Here is an 18,581-nt window from a genome sequence, read left to right on the forward strand (position 1 = left end):
GGGCAAAACTGATGCAGAAGTGAAGCTACTCATAGAAGAAAACAGTAAAGAAGAGGGCATCATCATATACACAGATGGCTCAGTCACCAGAGGCTAGTCCGGTTGGGGATTCACTGCGAAACAAAATGGAAAAACAATTAGGGAAGAGAATGCTGCCTACAAAGTCACAACCTCTAGCCTAACGATGGAAGTTGAAGCTGTGACACATGCCCTCCAGTGGCTATCATCTATCCATATGCCCGAAAACCAACAGGCCATGATTCTAACGGACTCAATGAACCTCATACAGAAAATTGAAAGCAGAATGGGAAGCCCAGAGTGGCATGAGGCAATGCGCAACTTTCAGATTAAAGAACTTACTTGGTCATACTCATACTGCCCGGGACATGCAGGTGTTAAGGGAAATGAGCGAACTGACAGACTTGCTTGTAATGCAACAACGAGCGGCCTACATCTAGGAAAATCAGAAATCCTCAGAAAAGTCAAAGAATACCAAAAAGAACAGGTACAAGGCCATCAAACCATCGATTGCCTCCAAGAAATAAAGGTAGAGAGAGAGAGCAGCCATAAGTCTAGCATGAAAGGTAGAACATGATGCTTTACAAATCAAACGAATATCGTCATCATTTCCAAACCAACACTGTGCAAATTCCTTCAAAATGGAACAGAGTCTCTGTAGGCTTTTCCAAATACAACAGACTGAGCAAAAGCTAGACGCCACGTTCTTGGCATCAGAGATCTTTTCCCACCCCTCTTGTGGCCAATCAGTGGCAGCCTCTGTGCATGTGTGTATGTTTGTGTGTCTGTGTGTGTCTGTGTGCTTGTGTGTGTGCGCGAGGGTGTAAGTGTACCCATGGGTCAGGAGAGCTCAGTGCACGTGTGTGAGTGCACGAGTGTGTGTGTGTGTGTGTGTGTGTGTGTGTGTGTGTGTGTGTGTGTGTGTGTGTGTGCATGTCTACACTGTGGGAGCAACAGAATATTGGAACGTGCGGGTGTGCATATATATATATATATATATATATATATATATATATGTATATGTGTGGGGGGTTGGGGGTGGGGATATGGGCGTATGTGTGTGTACTTGTATAAGTGTGTGTGTGTGTGTGAGTGTGGGTGGGTGTGGGTGTGGGTGGGGGTGTGGGTGTGCCGTGGAAGCTGCGATGTGTAGCCTAGAAATGAGTGTGTGGAGGTGGGGTGTGAGGGGGTGTGCATATATATGTGTGTATATATATATATATATATATATATATATATATATATATATATATATATATATATATATATATGTATGTGTGTGTGGGGTTGGGGGTGGGGGATATGGGCGTATGTGTGTGTGCTTGCCGTGGAAGCGGCGATGTGTAGCCTAGAAATGAGTGTGTGGCGGTGGGGTGTGGGGGGTGCAGAATAATGTGTGTGTGTGCATGTTGGTGCTCATGTACGTTTATGTGTATTTTGATCATGCTTTCATATCTGTGAAACTGAATGTTTGTTGCATATCTGCTATGCATGTGTGTGTGTGTGTGTGAATGTGTAAACATGTGTCTGCATGTTTTACATTTATTTGCTTATTTATCTCTTTTGTGTGTGTGTGTGTGTGTGCGCGCGCCTAGAGTTGACTTAATCAAGATTTTGCGCCTTCTTATTTATTTATTTATTATTATTATTATCTTCTTTTTTTTCTTTTTTTTTAGTTTTATTGTTAATTATTTTTATTTATTTTATCTTATTTTATTTGTTTGGGTTTTGGGGTTTTTTTGTTTGTTTTTTTGTTATTTTTACTTTATTTATTTTGTTATATTTTATATATTTTATTGTTATTTATTTTTATTTTCATTTATATATATATATATATCCCCCCCCCCCCCCCCCCAAAGGACTGACTAAGCGCGTTGGGTTACGCTGCTAGTCAGGCATCTGCTTGGCAGATGTGGTGTAGCGTATATGGATTTGTCCGAACACAGTGACGCCTCCTTGAGCTACTGATACTGATGTGTACTGCTGTGATGATTAATACAACAGGTCAACAAAAGCTTGATGCTGACATCCCTAAAAATTGTACAGCATGCAAGTCAAAAAACATCCCATCAAAATCAGACAGAAATTTACATCATTTTGGGGGATTAATAAAAGTCCATCACAGTGATCACTTGATGATCTTGGGCTGATATAAAATTACATAATAAATCACTTAAAAAAAATAATATAAAAAAAAAACCATTATAAAGACCGGTTCACCTGTACGTATATATCATTCAGTCGGTGAAAATTTTCAGTCAAGTTAAAAACATTCATTTCCTTCAGGAACAGAAACAAAGCAGCCAGAGGAATATCGGAAACACGATCTTCATGGATCTGGAGCTCTCTAACATATTTCTGTCTGACATCATGCAAATTCCAACAATTATCAATAGAAGGATAAGAAGAAGAAAAAGAAGATGGAGAAGAATATGGAGATAAAGAGGAAGAGGAGGAGGTAGAAGAAGAAGAAGAAATAATAAATAATGTAAATCTGTATGGAGCCTTTTCTCTCAGTGCTCAGGGTGCTTTACATGAAAGGAAAACTTACTATCTAGTGATTTACATAAAATGATAAACAAATTATGACCACTCTCTCCTCGGGCTTACTCCCCTCCCTCTTTAATTCATAGCACATGCAAAGCCAGTTGGGAGGCATGGGGCAGTAATGGAAAAGTAGGAAACCCAGCGTGCTTACAGATCAGATTCTGAAAAAGGTGGGGGTTTAGTGGAGAGGGAAAGGCAGAAGCAAGTCAGATGAACGGACGTATGTAATGGAAGGTTGTTCCTGATATGAGGAGAAGCAAAGATGTTGTACACTGAGAGGCTGGTTGCACAGCACACGCATCTGAGTCTGACACCATGTAACAAATCGCTTTGTACAAGTGTTGTCAGTGACAATTTTTTATATAGTATCTTTTTGTCTTTTGGTGTTATCTACTGGAAAATGCGAACAAGTTTTCATGCAGGAAAATAAGGTTCCCATCAGATGTTCTGTTGTGGGATGTATTGTGAAGCACGTGAATGCCGTTTTTTTTTAAACTGTTAATTGTTAACGGTAGGCCAGTTCCCTTTCCCTGAACTGGTTTATTTTTGCTAATGCCAGTCATAGCTGTTTGACTCGGTGAGCCAGAAACATTCCCGTTGGGAACAGCATCCTGGCAGACCGAGATAAGGGAGACGCTGGCCACTGCCGTCCCAGGGGAGAGACTTCCTGCTGAGGGAGAGCAACCATGCCAAAGACCACTTGGAAGGGCGGACCACCCATCGGTGTGGTGCCCTTTGCACCATGGTGTCCATCGGTGGTGGGCGCCTATGATGTGGGCAGCCGTCATCGTAGTGTGTGTGAAGTTAGTTTTTTGTTTATTTTGAGTGAGTTGGGAAACGAACGAACATTTACTTACTTTGCTAACATATTTATTATTTATTATTATTAATATTATTAAGTGTAACATGTACAAAGCAATTTGTTACACACCATTCAAGTCTGAAGACAAGAACTATCAGTGACAGGCACTGAGACAAGACACCAGACGAATGTAGGATATAGTCCTAGTGGCCTGCATGGTATTTGTTTTTTCCATGAGGAGTGTGTGTGTGTGTGTGAAGAGGGGACAGAAGAAAGGAGTTGTGGTGGCAGACAGATAAGAAGAAATGAAGGGACATTGAACCAGACAGAGGGGAATGAGAGGAAGGAGGGAGTGACCTCTGTGGGTGGGTGGGTGTGGCTGTGGGTAAGAGAGAATGAATGAATGAATGAATGGTTTATTCATATAGGCCATTGCCCATCATGAAAGGGTGTCAGACAAAAACATAAGTGTGTAAGAGAGAAAGAGAGAGAGAGTCTGTCTCTATCTCTGTATGTCTGTCTGCCTGTCTTCTGTCTGACTGTGAAAGGAAGTGAGTCTCTCACTCTGGGTAACTGTGGGGCTGTATATTATATGCTGCAATCAGATGATGGAGGCAAGACTTTAAATGGCAGATGCTACCTTATGACTGGTGTCACTTTTTTTTGCTGACTGAAAGTGATGCAATCAAGAGGAACAAGTCCAAATGATTATATGAGTCGACACACACACACACACACACACACACACACACATATATATATATATATATATATATATATATATATATATATATATATATATTACATATTGATCTATATCTACCTGTCTACCTGTCTTCCACTGTTTGAGCTGGTTCAGTTACCTTAATGATGTTAATCAATAAGTATTCAATTAAGACACAACATCAGTAGTGTGTAACCAATTGTATAAATCAACTTTCCACAAAGAGCTGTTAAATGCACAATGCAAAAATTGTTCTCATGCACACAGCAATTGGAATGTGGGGCCTTATGAGATCCTCAAACTTCACACGCACACAGTGAAGGAACTAAAATGAGCATATCATTGTCAAGTGAAAAACAAGTGCAAAAATGGTCAGTTTTCAATGCTGTTTTTTTTTGTGTGTTTTTTTTTAACGCCATGCGTCTTTTTCCCATATGACACAAGTCATCTATAGGCTAAAGTGTTCTAGAGAAATACTTAATAGTCCTCAATATCATCATGAATTAAAAAAAGAAAAGGCAACATAATTGTGATATGTGTTTTTAAAATCTTTGTGAGGTGTGCAAAAACAAGGTGAAGGGTGGGGAGTGGAGATGAAGAAGGGGAATGCTACAGACTGTATAGTACCTGAGACAAAGAGACACAAAGACAGACACTGACTGGCTGAGACAGAGACACAAAGACAGACAGAGAGAGGGAGAGAGAAACAACTTTTAAAAAATTATGGAAAAAAGCATGCCACCATGTTGTCACGTTTAGTCAATGTGTGATGCAATATCTAAATGAAGAAGCTGAAGAACAAATTAAAACAAAAGTTCCCCATGACCTTTCAACACCAGTTTCAGAGCACCAAAAATGTCTGGCTGTGAATCAATTTCTGGGAATTTTTTCATACGACAGTCATTCTCATACTGAAAGTTTGAATCATATTGATATTATAGCGTTTACTAATTTAAGAAAAAAATTGGGAATTTTCAAATCAGCGTAACTGACAAAAGTGATGTCAGAAAATTACCCAAAAAACAGGAATACAGACCTCACCGTAACAGGTAAGGTAATCTGAACTGGAAGCATGCACTCAGCTAGATCAGGCCAATGACCAAGTGGCACACATCATTTCCTTTCACTTTCAAACCTGTGCAACACAAGTGCACAGGCATTTGTATTCACTGACCTGGAGAGCTCTCAGGTGAACTCAAATGCCATGTTACCACTGTCATAGCAATTCAAACCTGTGCAACACAAGTGCACAGGCACTTGTATTCACTGAACTGGAGAGCTCTCAGGTGAACTCAAATGCCATGTTACCACTGTCATAGCAATTCAAACCTGTGCAACACAAGTGCACAGGCACTTGTATTCACTGAACTGGAGAGCTCTCAGGTGAACTGAAATGCCATGTTACCACTGTTATAGCAATTCAAACCTGTGCAACTGTTTGGTTTATGACTATCCCATGCTGGAGTCCAGTGAAGGAGGGTATAATGTTGTTATAAAGAAAAAGACCTGGTTGATCAACCACTGTGACAAAGTGGATAGCACCACAAACTGACAACTGGGAGTACACAGGTTCAAGCCTTTCAAGCTTGTGGTATGGACTCAAATGGGAAGAGTTTGTGGTACACGCTCAAAGGGGAAGAGTTTGTGGTATACGCTCAAAGGGGAAGAGTTGTGGTACTTGCTTGAAGGGGAAGAGTTTGTGGTATGGACTCAAAGGGGAAGAGTTTGTGGTATGGGCTCAAAGGGGAAGAGTTTGTGGTACACACTCGAAGGGGAAGAGCTGTGGTACGCACTTGAAGGGGAAGAGTTTGTGGTATGGGTTCAAAGGGGAAGAGTTGTGGTACACGCTCAAAGGGGAAGAGTTGTGGTACACGCTCAAAGGGGAAGAGTTTGTAGTATGGGCTCAAAGGGGAAGAGTTGTAGTACACGCTCAAAGGGGAAGAGTTGTGGTACACGCTCAAAGGGGAAGAGTTGTGGTACACGCTCAAAGGGGAAGAGTTTGTAGTATGGGCTCAAAGGGGAAGAGTTGTAGTACACGCTCAAAGGGGAAGAGTTTGTGGTATGGGCTCAAAGGGGAAGAGTTGTAGTACACGCTCAAAGGGGAAGAGTTTGTGGTATGGGCTCAAAGGGGAAGAGTTGTAGTACGTGCTCGAAGGGGAAGAGTTTGTGGTATGGACTCAAAGGGGAAGATGCAATGCAAAGTAATCCACTTCATGGATTATTCATCTCTGGGAGTGTTGCTAAAGTGTTCTAACCAGCACTGCCAATGTCTGTATCATAAACAAAGGCAGCTGTAGGAACAAGGAAATTCCATGTAATGATTTTCCAGATTGTATGGACACTGTTTCACTGACAGAGCCCCTAGCATCTCCAAAGGAAGTGTGGGGTGTGGAGTGCAGGTGGGTGAGGTGGGTGTGTGGGGGGTTGCAATCAGGTCACTGACATCCTGACATGTCCACCTCCAGACCAGTACTTTTGTTTCAGTTAAATCTCCACATCAGGTCTCCAGCTATGAAACAGTGCTGTGTCCAGGGGAGTTTGCTGTGACCATGTCAGAGTATTTACCCCCTGCACTGCTTCCTTTCTGCCCTCCCTTATCGGGTTCTGGCTGGTTTGCACTGCCAGCCTAATCTTGCTTCCTGCTGAATCAATATAATCTGACAGTGAGAGTTTAACACACCCAATACACATGCGTGCACGCACACCCGCATGTGCACACACACACAACCACACACACAACCACACAAACAATTACACACACACACACACACACACAGACACACACATGTAAAAAAAAAAAAAAGAAAAAAAAAAAAAAAGAAAAAAAATCAAACCAAAACAAAAAAAAACAAAGTTCACACAACTTTAACTTCAACTGTTCAAGCATTAAAAATATGTTTAAAATTCACAAAAGTACCTGGAAATTTTTTTCACAACTGGAACCAGCAACGGCACAAACATTTTGAATTGTGAACCAACCCAATTAGGGTTTTCCCACACAATCCCGAAAACAACACAAATTTACATATTGACCTACAATTGATATGAACAGATTTTCACTGAAAATACCAACTTAGTGAACTCATGACATCACCTTAGGAATTACACACACACACACCCTACTATACAACAATGCATCACTGGGAAATTTACATTATAAATAGAAATTACAAAAAAATTAATAAATTATACAAATGACAAAACTGCTTTAAATAAAGTACTTTACCATATTTTGAATTTTTCACCAAAAAAAAGTTAATAATAATAATAATAATGGACATTTAAATAGCCATTTCTCCAGAAATACTGCTCAAAGCACTAAGTTACATTTCATTCCCCACTCGCGTCTCCCCATTAATACTCCCCTCCACCCCCACACCTATGACGCCATCCAGAAAACACATCCATGCAACACGCACTCGGGCACACAAACGCACTCGCCAACACCCTGCCACACGCACACACAGCAAACAGCCTCTCCACAACAAAACATGCGCCCAAAACCAGATCATACCAAGATTTAAACTGCTGTTACTGCTACTGGAAAAGATGCGTTTTCAGAGCAGATGTAAATGATTTCAGCGAGAAAGAATGACGTGAATTTTCTGGTAATTTGTTCCACAAAAACAATAACAACAATAACAAAAAGTACCAAAGAAGGAAGTAGTAAGCGTTCAGTGGTTTGAAGAGTGTCATGGCAATATAATGTCATCAATAAGATTACGAAATAAAACGATGAGTGTTAACATCACTTGCTGTGACCACACTACCACAGTACACTCCTCAATTCTTTTCAATGAAAATGCTGTGTTATATTTATACTTTGTAAAACAGATCTTTTCACAGTCAAAACTTGTCTCCTTTCTGATAAATGGAAAGGGTGGCAGATTTTATATTTCACACAAAGATGCACATGCACAAATGCACGCGTGTACTCTCTCTCACACACACACACCATCACACACACACACACACTCTCACTCATAAACAGTATAATACACACAATATGAAATGTACACTGTAACACACAGTTCTCTCTCTCTCTCTCTCTCTCTCTCTCTCTCTCTCACACACACACACACACACACACACAAACACACACACACACACAAAAACAACAACAACACATAACTGGGAATTTCAGAAAGAAAAAAAAAATCACCATTCATAAAATCAACTTCACAGATTTTCCACTTTTTGAATTGTTTCAAAAACTTAGATAAAACCTTATCACTATCAACAAGCAAGACATAAATATCTGTTTAAAAAAAAAGAAAAGAAAAAAAGAAGTGAAGAAGGAAGTGCTAGGGTTAAGTGGGTTCAAGAGTGATGAGTAAAGGTCCCCACCGCTTGTATCCTGTGGTCGGAAAACCAAGTGTGTGGGGGAAACATGGGGGTTTCTCAGAATTTCTTTTTCCAGTGAGATAAAATACAAAGAAAGCAGAAAAAATCACACAGATTATTATGAATTACCAGAACTGCTACCTGAATGAGCAAGACATAACTCAACTGACATGGCATGTGCATTGATCACCATCATGAGAAATGGAATTTAGAATATTTACATTTGAAAATACAATTCAATAGTCTTGTTTTTATACAATCTGCGGTATGCAGACCAGTACTCTTTTCCTTTCAATGGAAAGCTGTGTTTCTATTTGTACACAAACACAGAAAGAAATGCCTATGCACAGTCAGAACTGACTCTTCCCTTTATGATACATGGCTGGGGCTGAGATATTTTACATTTTCAACAAGTGTGAACACAAATTATACACACATATAACACACACACACACATACAAAAAAAAAACCACACACACACACCACACACACACACACACACACACACACACTCTGACACACACTCTCCAGATAAAGGTCTCCTGCACACTCACACAAACACACACCAGCATTCAAGATACAAATAAACTAAAATCAAAAAGACAGACAGCCAGGGTTCAGGAGAAACCTTCTCAGCAAATAAAAATTCATGAAAACCAGTGCACAGCATGCATTGGTTTGAAAAGGAAAGGTGCGAGTCAACATGCCGTAGATCCTGGCAGCTATGTTCAGGAAATAATTTCCTGTTTCAATACAGGACCCAGCCTGTGCGCAGTTGGGGTAAAGCTATCACAATCAACCAAGAGTGAGCAGTTCACAGTGTGCCAGTAGCACTGACCCAATCCACACAAATCTCAACACATTTGAAATTCTCAAGACTGTGATGCACACAAAAATGTCCTTTTCATAGATAGATAGATCTATGATATATATAATCATCAGTACCCTACAAATCAACAGACTTTGTCACTTAGGATTTTTCTTTTTAATTACCGCTAAAGATAATATATATTGCAGTTATGAACAATCAATAATTGATGAAATAATTGTGTCCACATAAGAACCACAAGTCAAACAAACAGTATCATCTGTGCCAAAATGACAATAAACTGAATAATGCATGTCTGTAGACCTATGTGTCATTGTCATTATTATGCCTATGTGTCATTGTCATTTTATCATTACATTTACTATGACTTTAGTTGTTGTTTTTTGTTGTTGTTTTTGTTTTTTGTATTTCTGTTGTTGTTTTTACTGATCATCTATTCTAACACAATAGACCTGTCAGGTGAACAATTGTATACAAAAAATACCTGTAGATTAATTCATTAAACTAACAAGATTTTGTTCATTCAACCCATTTTTTTCTGTTTTCAAATCAACTGTATACAGAATGTTTACAAAAGAAATGAAGGGAGAGGAGAAGGCAGGGACTGACTGGGAAAGGAATGGAAAGAAGAGAAGGCAGGGACTGACTGGGAAAGGAATGGAAAGAAGAGAAGGCAGAGACTGACTGGGAAAGGAATGGAAAGAAGAGAAGGCAGGGACTGACAGGGAAAGGAAAGGAAAGAAGAGAAGGCAGGGACTGACAGGGAAAGGAAAGGAAAGAAGAGAAGGCAGGGACTGACTGGGAAAGGAATGGAAAGAAGAGAAGGCAGGGACTGACAGGGAAAGGAATGGAAAGAAGAGAAGGCAGAGACTGACTGGGAAAGGAATGGAAAGAAGAGGAGAAGACAGGAACTGACAGGGAAAGGAATGGAAAGAAGAGAAGGCAGAGACTGACAGGGAAAGGAATGGAAAGAAGAGAAGGCAGAGACTGACAGGGAAAGGAATGGAAAGAAGAGAAGGCAGAGACTGACAGGGAAAGGAATGGAAAGAAGAGAAGGCAGGTACTGACAGGGAAAGGAATGGAAAGAAGAGAAGGCAGGGACTGACTGGGAAAGGAATGGAAAGAAGAGAAGGCAGAGACTGACTGGGAAAGGAATGGAAAGAAGAGGAGAAGACAGGAACTGACAGGGAAAGGAATGGAAAGAAGAGGAGAAGACGGGAACTGACAGGGAAAGGAATGGAGCAAGAGGAGACAAGAACAAGAACAAAAGTAATATCTCATTAAAAGCAACTGCAAAAAACTGTCTTTCCTCAAAACCTTTGCTAACTGAAGTAAAAGAAGCTTTCAAAATGCTTCTTTCACATGCACACAGACAGACAGACAGACAACACAACACAACACCACACACACACACACCAGAAGGAAAAACAGGTCCACTGGCAGAAGACAGGCATCAAGCGAGATGTCAGCACCTCTTCTACCTCCTCCCAGAAACTTCTGCCCCAGAGACAAGGGCAGATAATTAAAGCAGTAAGGAAAAGTGACATTTCGTCTGAGCGGTTCTAGGTAGCCATGCCCAAAATCTAGGCCCCCTCTGCCTCCCTCCCACACCCTCCTGTCCCTATCTGCCTTCACACCACATTACTTATTGATCACTACCCAACTCCCTTTGCAGCAAGACTCATTTCACCCTCTTCCACACAACAATTCAGGCCATCTGAAGCACCACAAGACACACATGTATCCAGAAGATTGATGGATAAGAGCCAGGGATGAACTTGTGAAGGTGGGGGAGTTTTCCTCTGCCCCTTCCTTCCAAACCCGACTGAGAGTGACAATTTACTTAGCGGAGCGGTGGCCAAGTGGTAATGTGTACAACTACGAAACGCCTGTAGGTGGGTTTGAATATTTGTATTTGTATTTCTTTTTACCACAACAGATTTCTCTGTGCGAAATTCGGGCTGCTCTCCCCAGGGAGAGCGCGTCGCTATACTACAGCACCACCCATTTTCTTGTATTTTTTCCTGTGTGCAGTTTATTTGTTTTTCCTATCGAAGTGGATTTTTCTTCAGAATTTTGCCAGGAACAACCCTTTTGTTGCCATGGGTTCTTTTGCGTGTGCTAAGTGCATGCTGCACACGAGACCTCGGTTTATCATCTCATCCGAATGACTAGCGTCCAGACCATCACTCAAGGTCTAGTGGAGGGGGAGAAAATATCGGCTGCTGAGCCATGATTCGAACCAGCACACTCAGATTCTCTCGCTTCTTTGGCAGACGCATTATCTCTAGGCCATCACTCCACATTTGTACCATACATTACAAGCCGTAAGGATCATTAGTAATTACCTCCCTCTCCACTGGACCTTGAGTGGTGTTCTGGGTTCTAGTTATTTGGATGAGACAACAATCAGTATTTAAACAAATGTGCTACACGTGCAGCATGCACTTGAGACATGGAAAAGAACCCACGCCAACAGCAGTCATCCCTCTGGAAAAATCCACTCTGACAGTAAAAAACAATACATAAGGGTGGTGCTGCACTCTCCCAAGGGAGAGTAGCCTGAATAAATTTGACATAAATTGACAAATGTAAAATACAGCAGTATAACAATACTATGTATATCAATTGCAGGATGTTTAACTAAACTTTGGTCAGGATGCTTATTTTACAGTGTTACCAAATGAATGTGTAATTGGGTTAGTAACATTTAGAACAACCAATAATCCTTTGCCTGTAAATAGGCAGTGTTTTGACAATCTGTGACATATATGCTCCACAAACGACATTGCTGATGAGTTTTACTACTTGTTTGTGTGCCCTTTTTTTTTTTGGAAGCATCAGACAAAAATGTTTATCAAGATATTATAGAACCCGCTGGAAAGAAAAACAAAAGAATGTGTACGGTTAAAACTTAAATCTTTTTTTTCTTCTATATGTAGATTTCTTTTCATCAGAATTTTGTTGATTGATACTGATGGGGAAAAGATTTTTGTTTATATTGTTAATGAAATATTACTTCTTATTCAGTTAATGTGTATTTGAGTGCTTTCAAGATCAAATGGGCCTACATCTACTTTTTTAGATCACTCTTTTTGTTTGTGTGGTGTGTGTGAAAAATGACAACAGCATGAAAATGAAATGTTTAAATGCCCCCAGGGGGCAGACGAAATAAACTCTTTGCCTTGCCTATAAATATAATACAACAGAATACAACACCAATGTCTGACTTGTAACTTTGGGAAAGGGAATATGGGACTGGGAGTGGGGTGTGTGGGAGTACTGAGGGGGCAGGGGGGTGGGGGGGGAGAGGGGTAGAGGAGGAATTGAATTAATCAAAATATGTTTGCTTGCTCGTTCATATCTTTATTTCAGCTCAGTCTATTTCCCCTTTTCTCCCCCAGTCTGTATATAGTCTATTCTTTAGACTATTAGTGTGTGTTGTGTGTGTGTGTGTGTGTGTGTCTGTGTGTGTGTCTGTGTGTGTGCATGCCGTGTGTGTGTGTGTGTGTGTGTGTGTGTGTGTGTGTGTGTGTGTGTGTGTGTGTGTGTGTGTGTGTGTGTGCATGCCGTGTGTGTGTGTGTGTGTGTGTGTGTGTGTGTGTGTGTGTGTGTGTGTGTGTGTGTGTGTGTGTGCATGCCGTGTGTGTGTGTCACTGTGTGTGTGTGTGTGTGTGTGTGTCTGTGTGTGCATGCCGTGTGTGTGTGTGTGTGTGTGTGTGTGTGTGTGTGTGTGTGTGTGTGTGTGTGTGTGTGCCATGTGAGTTTGTATGTATGTGTGTGCTCGTGTGCGCACCTATACATGTATGTGTGTGCGCGCATGCATGCATGTGTGTCGTGAGTGTCACAGACAGGTCTAACCATGATGCACAGGTGACAATAAGTGAATAACAAACACAAAACTGACAGTATGTAGGTTCCAAACTGTCAACGACAAAAGTCATTAGAATAAAACTGACATGTACCACAGTGACAACTTAACGCATGGCTGTCAAGCTCTGTCTGGGCAACTGACACGCCATCAATCTGTGGAGCGAGAATAACGAGCCTTTTCCCCTGAAATTATTGAGACACTGCACCAACTTCTCAACAACACACGTTGGTCAGAGCAACTGTCAAACTTTCTTAGTGGAGCAAGAATCCTATTTCTTTACCATATGATATTCATCACATTATTGTGATCATTCTGCAATTTATGTTTCACAAAAAACCCATCCACCCTCTACTTCTTAAATTTTTTTATATTTTTTTAATTCTTTCATTTCTTACCAACTTTCTTCACTTCAGAAAATCTAAACATGTGACATGAAAAGAACAGAGAGAATGAGAATTATAAATTCATCAATTCAAATGAACTTGATTTGGCTGAGAGCTCACCTGAGACTTAGAACATTAACTTGATTAAGTCCTGAGGCAAATCATATCTCACTAAGGGGCTGAAAGCATGACAAACAATAAAGTACCTGGAGTAAAAATGCATCAAATGCAAAAATTCCATTTTAGTTGTGGGGAAAAAATGAAAAGTAAAATAAACTGGGTTAAAAAAAAAAGAAAAAAAGAAAAAAAAAGGTCACATCAAACTCACAGCAAATACAGTTTATATCTATTATAAACCCAGAATAATCTATAGATCTATATGCGTCTCTGGTACAGGCCATTGTGCCAAATGATTTTTTTTTCAACTAAGATTCTTAGAAATTTCTTTTTCTTCTTCTTTTCATTATCATTATGTTTATAAGAAAGATGTTTTAAATTCCCTTGTAATGAGTTGTATGCTGTTTTGATTTTGTTGTCAATGTTGTTGTTTCATAATAAAAAATAGGGAGTTCAAGAGGAATTATTCTGTTGCATGGGAATTTGTGTCATCAGGTAACAAAACCAGACTGGGGATACTGTAACTGTAAACTGTAGAATCAGCAAGCCAACCCAGACATTTAATGTCCCAGGGTTCTCTACACCAGAGGTTTTCACCACCACCCATACCCCTTCCCCTATTAACCCAGGCTGCACCTGATCACCTTTCTACCCACTGCTTCCCCCAATCCCCTCCCTCCCACCAAACCAAAGGAGGAAAGTGAGTGCAACTACAAACACTAGTCTGTTGATATACAATAAAATAAAAAAAATGATCATCTTTTAACATTTATTTTTAAAAAAACTGATGGCCTACCTCCTAAAATAATTGTTTAGGAGTTTGTATTCACACACACACATACACACACACACACACACACACACACATATATATATATATATATATATATATATATATATATATATATATATATATATATATACAATAGATATACCTGTATGTAATCATACATACATACTGAATGATGTTTTTCTTCCTCCCCATCACTGTACCACTTTGTCTCACAGAGTTTTGTACAGGTCTCAAAACTTTTATTCTAATTTCTATTGACTCTTCAAAAGTAAGTTGTGGAGAACTGCTGTGTGGTCAATAAGAGCCGAAAAATTACAGCGTAGTATAGCACTGTTTAAAGTGTTTTACTGTTACATCATTATGATTAAACTTACTGTTAAGTTTACAGGACTAACCATTTAGGGAAGAAGCTTTGGGTGTGGATGCTACTGCTGCTGTTGCAGAGCGTGTTTATTCTTACCTTTGTTGTTGTTGTCAACGTTAGTACTGCTGTTTAGATTAATTTTGCTGTTTAGATCAATTTACTTCTTAAGTTCTTTTTATGAAACTGAGAAACTGATCATTCAACAAACACTTGCTGAATGTTTCCCAACTGTAAATGAAAAACAAGTTTCAAAAATGGCAATTTCGCTTTCAGTATTTCACTGTTAAGATAAAATTATATTTTAAATTAATCTTTCTTTTTATAAATTCATAAAAAGTAAAACAATAAAATGTAACTTTGTAAGATACATTACATGCATTGTATCATGCAGATCAGACTGCTATTAAGAGCATCAGGTTTTCTCACAAGTCATGTACTGAATCATTTAAAATTTGTTCAACTTATGATCTTACAATATGATGCAAAAACACCTGAGTAATGAAATTATGATTTCTTACAAAATCTTAGATTTCTTCCCTTACTAACAATATCACATTTCTTAATCTAGTTATTGACTTTAACTTATAACAGTTTAATAGAATGTTCAAAAATGTGAAAACAACAACAACCCTAAAGCTAGTGCCAGTAGTGGAACTGAAAAAATTCAGGAACACAGACACAGAGTGACAGATGTATGTTACACAGACACACACAGACATGCACACATGAAAAGAATCAAATTTTACAAAACATAATGTGCTTTTAAGTTCTATGTATGCAGTGTAGTGATACCAACTGTATAATTAGAGTTAGACATGTCATGAATGATAAAACTAAATGATCACTCAAACTTTAAAATAAAATAAAAATAAAAATTAAAAAAATCAAAAGTTATAAAGTTATCAACTCAAAAGTTATCAACCAATGTTATACTCTGTAAAGCAAAATGAAAATACAAAATTACAATAACCCACTGATAACTTCAAACATACCATTGTATCAAGAAAAACAAAATCACACTGATTTAGATTTTTTTTTTTTATGTCCATGAACTCCTGAGCACAGTGGAAACACACTGTGATAATGACAATTAAGTCAGCAAGAAAGCCAAAGAAAACAGCATGGAGCAAGAACTATAAAGCCATAGAAATAGGATACCTGTCTATTGTGAACGAGTCTAGATCCTGTGTGTGTGTGTGTGTGTGTGTGTGTGTTTGTGATTCTCTGGATGTGGCTTGCTAGTAAGCACTACAACATGTAAGTGTTTTTCATTCCCTGTATGTAAATTACTAAACTGTCATTAATGTCTCACAAAATGCCAAAATACTGAAGAGATTACAAAGAACATCATATGATTAATTATTAAGCGAATTTAGTAATATGACTGACTCTGTTACAGAATGAATGAACCAGCAAAGTACAAAGAACATAATTAACTCTACAAAAAAGGAGAGAATGGGGAACAAAATTTACACTGATAATGTACTGATTTTTTTTCTTCTTTCTAACGTCTAAGGAATATAAGCATGGAAAGCTCAGATTGGTTCTGTTTAAATGAACTTATTACAGATTAACTGACTCTTCAGTGGATAAGTAAATAAATGAAATGGCCAAGTAGGGTTAAATCCTAATTAAATAAGAGGAAAAAAAGAGAAGACAAAAAATGATAATAAAACTGCAACTGGACAATTCTTTAAAATGAAAAATCAAAACAAAATGAAAAATCAAAATGAATAAGAAATAATATTTTATTTCAATTCAGTCTGAACACCTTTCAGAATCATATCTTGTATCTGATCATTATCAACAGTGAAATCCTTGGTTCATTACTTCACAGCACACAAGTTAAACATTATCCTCAGTACAGGGTATGGAATGCTGTTCAAATTCTGCATCTAATGGTTTTATGGTTTGAGTGTGTGTATGTGTGTGTGTGTGTGTGTGTGTGTGTGTGTGTGTGTGAGAGAGAGAGAGAGAGAGAGAGAGAGAGAGAGAGAGAGAGAGAGACTGTGTGTGATGGTGTGTTTGTATAGTGTGTGTGTTTGTCACTCTGTATGTGTATGTGTAACTGTGTGTGTGTCACTGTGTGTGTGTGTGTGAGAGAGAGAGAGAGAGAGAGAGAGAGAGAGAGAGAGAATTATCTGTGCATGTACTGACTGAGTGCATTTTATAAAATATGCATGCTGTGAGTATACTGTGTAAGAAGATCAGTGTGTGTGTGTGTGTGTGTGTGTGTGTGTGTGTGTGTCTGTGCGTGCACGCGCGCGAGTGCGCATGTGTGTGCATATGCATGTGTGTGAACATGTGTGATTGTGTATGTTTGTGCATGTGTGTGTTTGTGTGTGTGTGACTCGTGTGTGTGTGTGTGTGTGTGTGTGTGTGTGTGATGTTGTTTTACTTGGATTCTCTCTGCTTTCTGAAATACATGATTTACTTACTACTACCACTGCAGTCTAACAAGAGTCATAACTGAAAATCTCCATTACAATTATACTACTACTGTTCTTCTAAAATCTCCATAACAACCATGATCATGATGCCTACCTGGCCAATGTTGCGCAGACCAGCATCCCGGGCGACTCGATCAGCAGCAGCATGGTCTCCGTTGATATGGACTGCAATCTTGTTAAGATAGACCTCTTCTGGGACGACAAAATTCGTCAACCAAAGCACCAAAAGTACACAAGCATGCTGGCTCCTAAGAGATGACAGAGAGGGTGGCAAAACCATAACAAGGCACTTATGGGTTTGATAGGTTGTGTAAAGTTATCTTGCACTCGAACCAGTGTGTCTCACCAACTTAAGATGTGAATGATACAAACACTGACGCAAAAAGTACGCATCCGGGTAAAAGTAGACACGTCGACGTAAGATCCTGGTTCCCGCGGGTATGTTGGCCTAAACGCACCAAAAAAACAGTCTTGACAGAAGCACCAAGTAAGACGTCACAAATAAAGACTTTTCCTACGATCTCGTCCGTTATGTCCGAAACTTTAACAGCAAATTAAATTTCTGATACTTGATCTACCCCGGACGTGTGTGAAGACAGTGGAGTTGCCCAAAGGATGATCGAGTGCGGAATAAAGCAGATGTCACACAGAATCCAACAGCCCTCCGTAACTGCCTATCCTCTCTGTTCGCATGCTGCCGTACGAGCTCCGAGCTTGATTGTCGCTTCTTCGCAGTGCGCCCTCTGTTTTTCAAGGGAAATCATTCGCACACAAACACATGACGGGGCAACAATTGCTTCCCCTTCTCGCCTTTCCTTTTGGGATCGGCTTTTTGACTCACTTGTGTAAACAAAGTGAGTCTATGTTTTAACCCGGTGTTCGGTTGTCTGTGTGTGTGTGTGTGTGTGTGTGTGTCTGTGTGTCTCTGTGTGTGTCTCTGTGTGTGTCTGTGTGTCTGTGTGTCCGTGGTAAAGTTTAACACTGACATTTTCTCTGCAAATACTTTGTCAGTTGACACCAAATTAGGATAAAAATAGGAAAAATTCAGTTCTTTCCAGTCATCTTGTTTAAAACAATATTGCACCTCTGGGATGGGCACAAAAAATAAATAATGAAGCCTAAATATGTAAACTGCATTTGCTGTTATATTTATATTTTTGTATTCTCTAAACTTGGCACTTTGATCTGATATTAACTGACCCAACAACAAGAGCAGTCATTATTATCATTTTTTGTTCAAACAGGAACTCCTTTTGCATGGAAGTTTTATTTACTTTGCAAACATTTTGGTGCAGGTAGTAAAAAAGGGAAATTACTCTGTAATTAATGCTAGGGG

The 18,581-nt window shown here is 39.3% G+C and overlaps 1 protein-coding gene across 5 annotated transcripts in view; it reads right to left on the reverse strand.

Moving 5' to 3' along the window:
- LOC143281850 (furin-like protease kpc-1) overlaps positions 1–17,977 on the reverse strand; it is a 145,260-nt gene extending 127,283 nt beyond the window's left edge. For all 5 annotated transcript variants that reach the window (XM_076587096.1, XM_076587095.1, XM_076587094.1 and 2 more), the window contains exon 1: positions 17,340–17,977. In XM_076587096.1, the coding sequence (XP_076443211.1) occupies positions 17,340–17,525 (186 nt within the window). In that variant the 5' untranslated portion in view covers positions 17,526–17,977. The remainder of the gene's footprint in view (positions 1–17,339) is intronic.
- Positions 17,978–18,581: the final 604 nt, after the last annotated feature.

This window comes from Babylonia areolata, chromosome 5 (assembly GCF_041734735.1).
Source record: "Babylonia areolata isolate BAREFJ2019XMU chromosome 5, ASM4173473v1, whole genome shotgun sequence".
Lineage (NCBI taxonomy): Eukaryota > Metazoa > Mollusca > Gastropoda > Neogastropoda > Buccinidae > Babylonia > Babylonia areolata.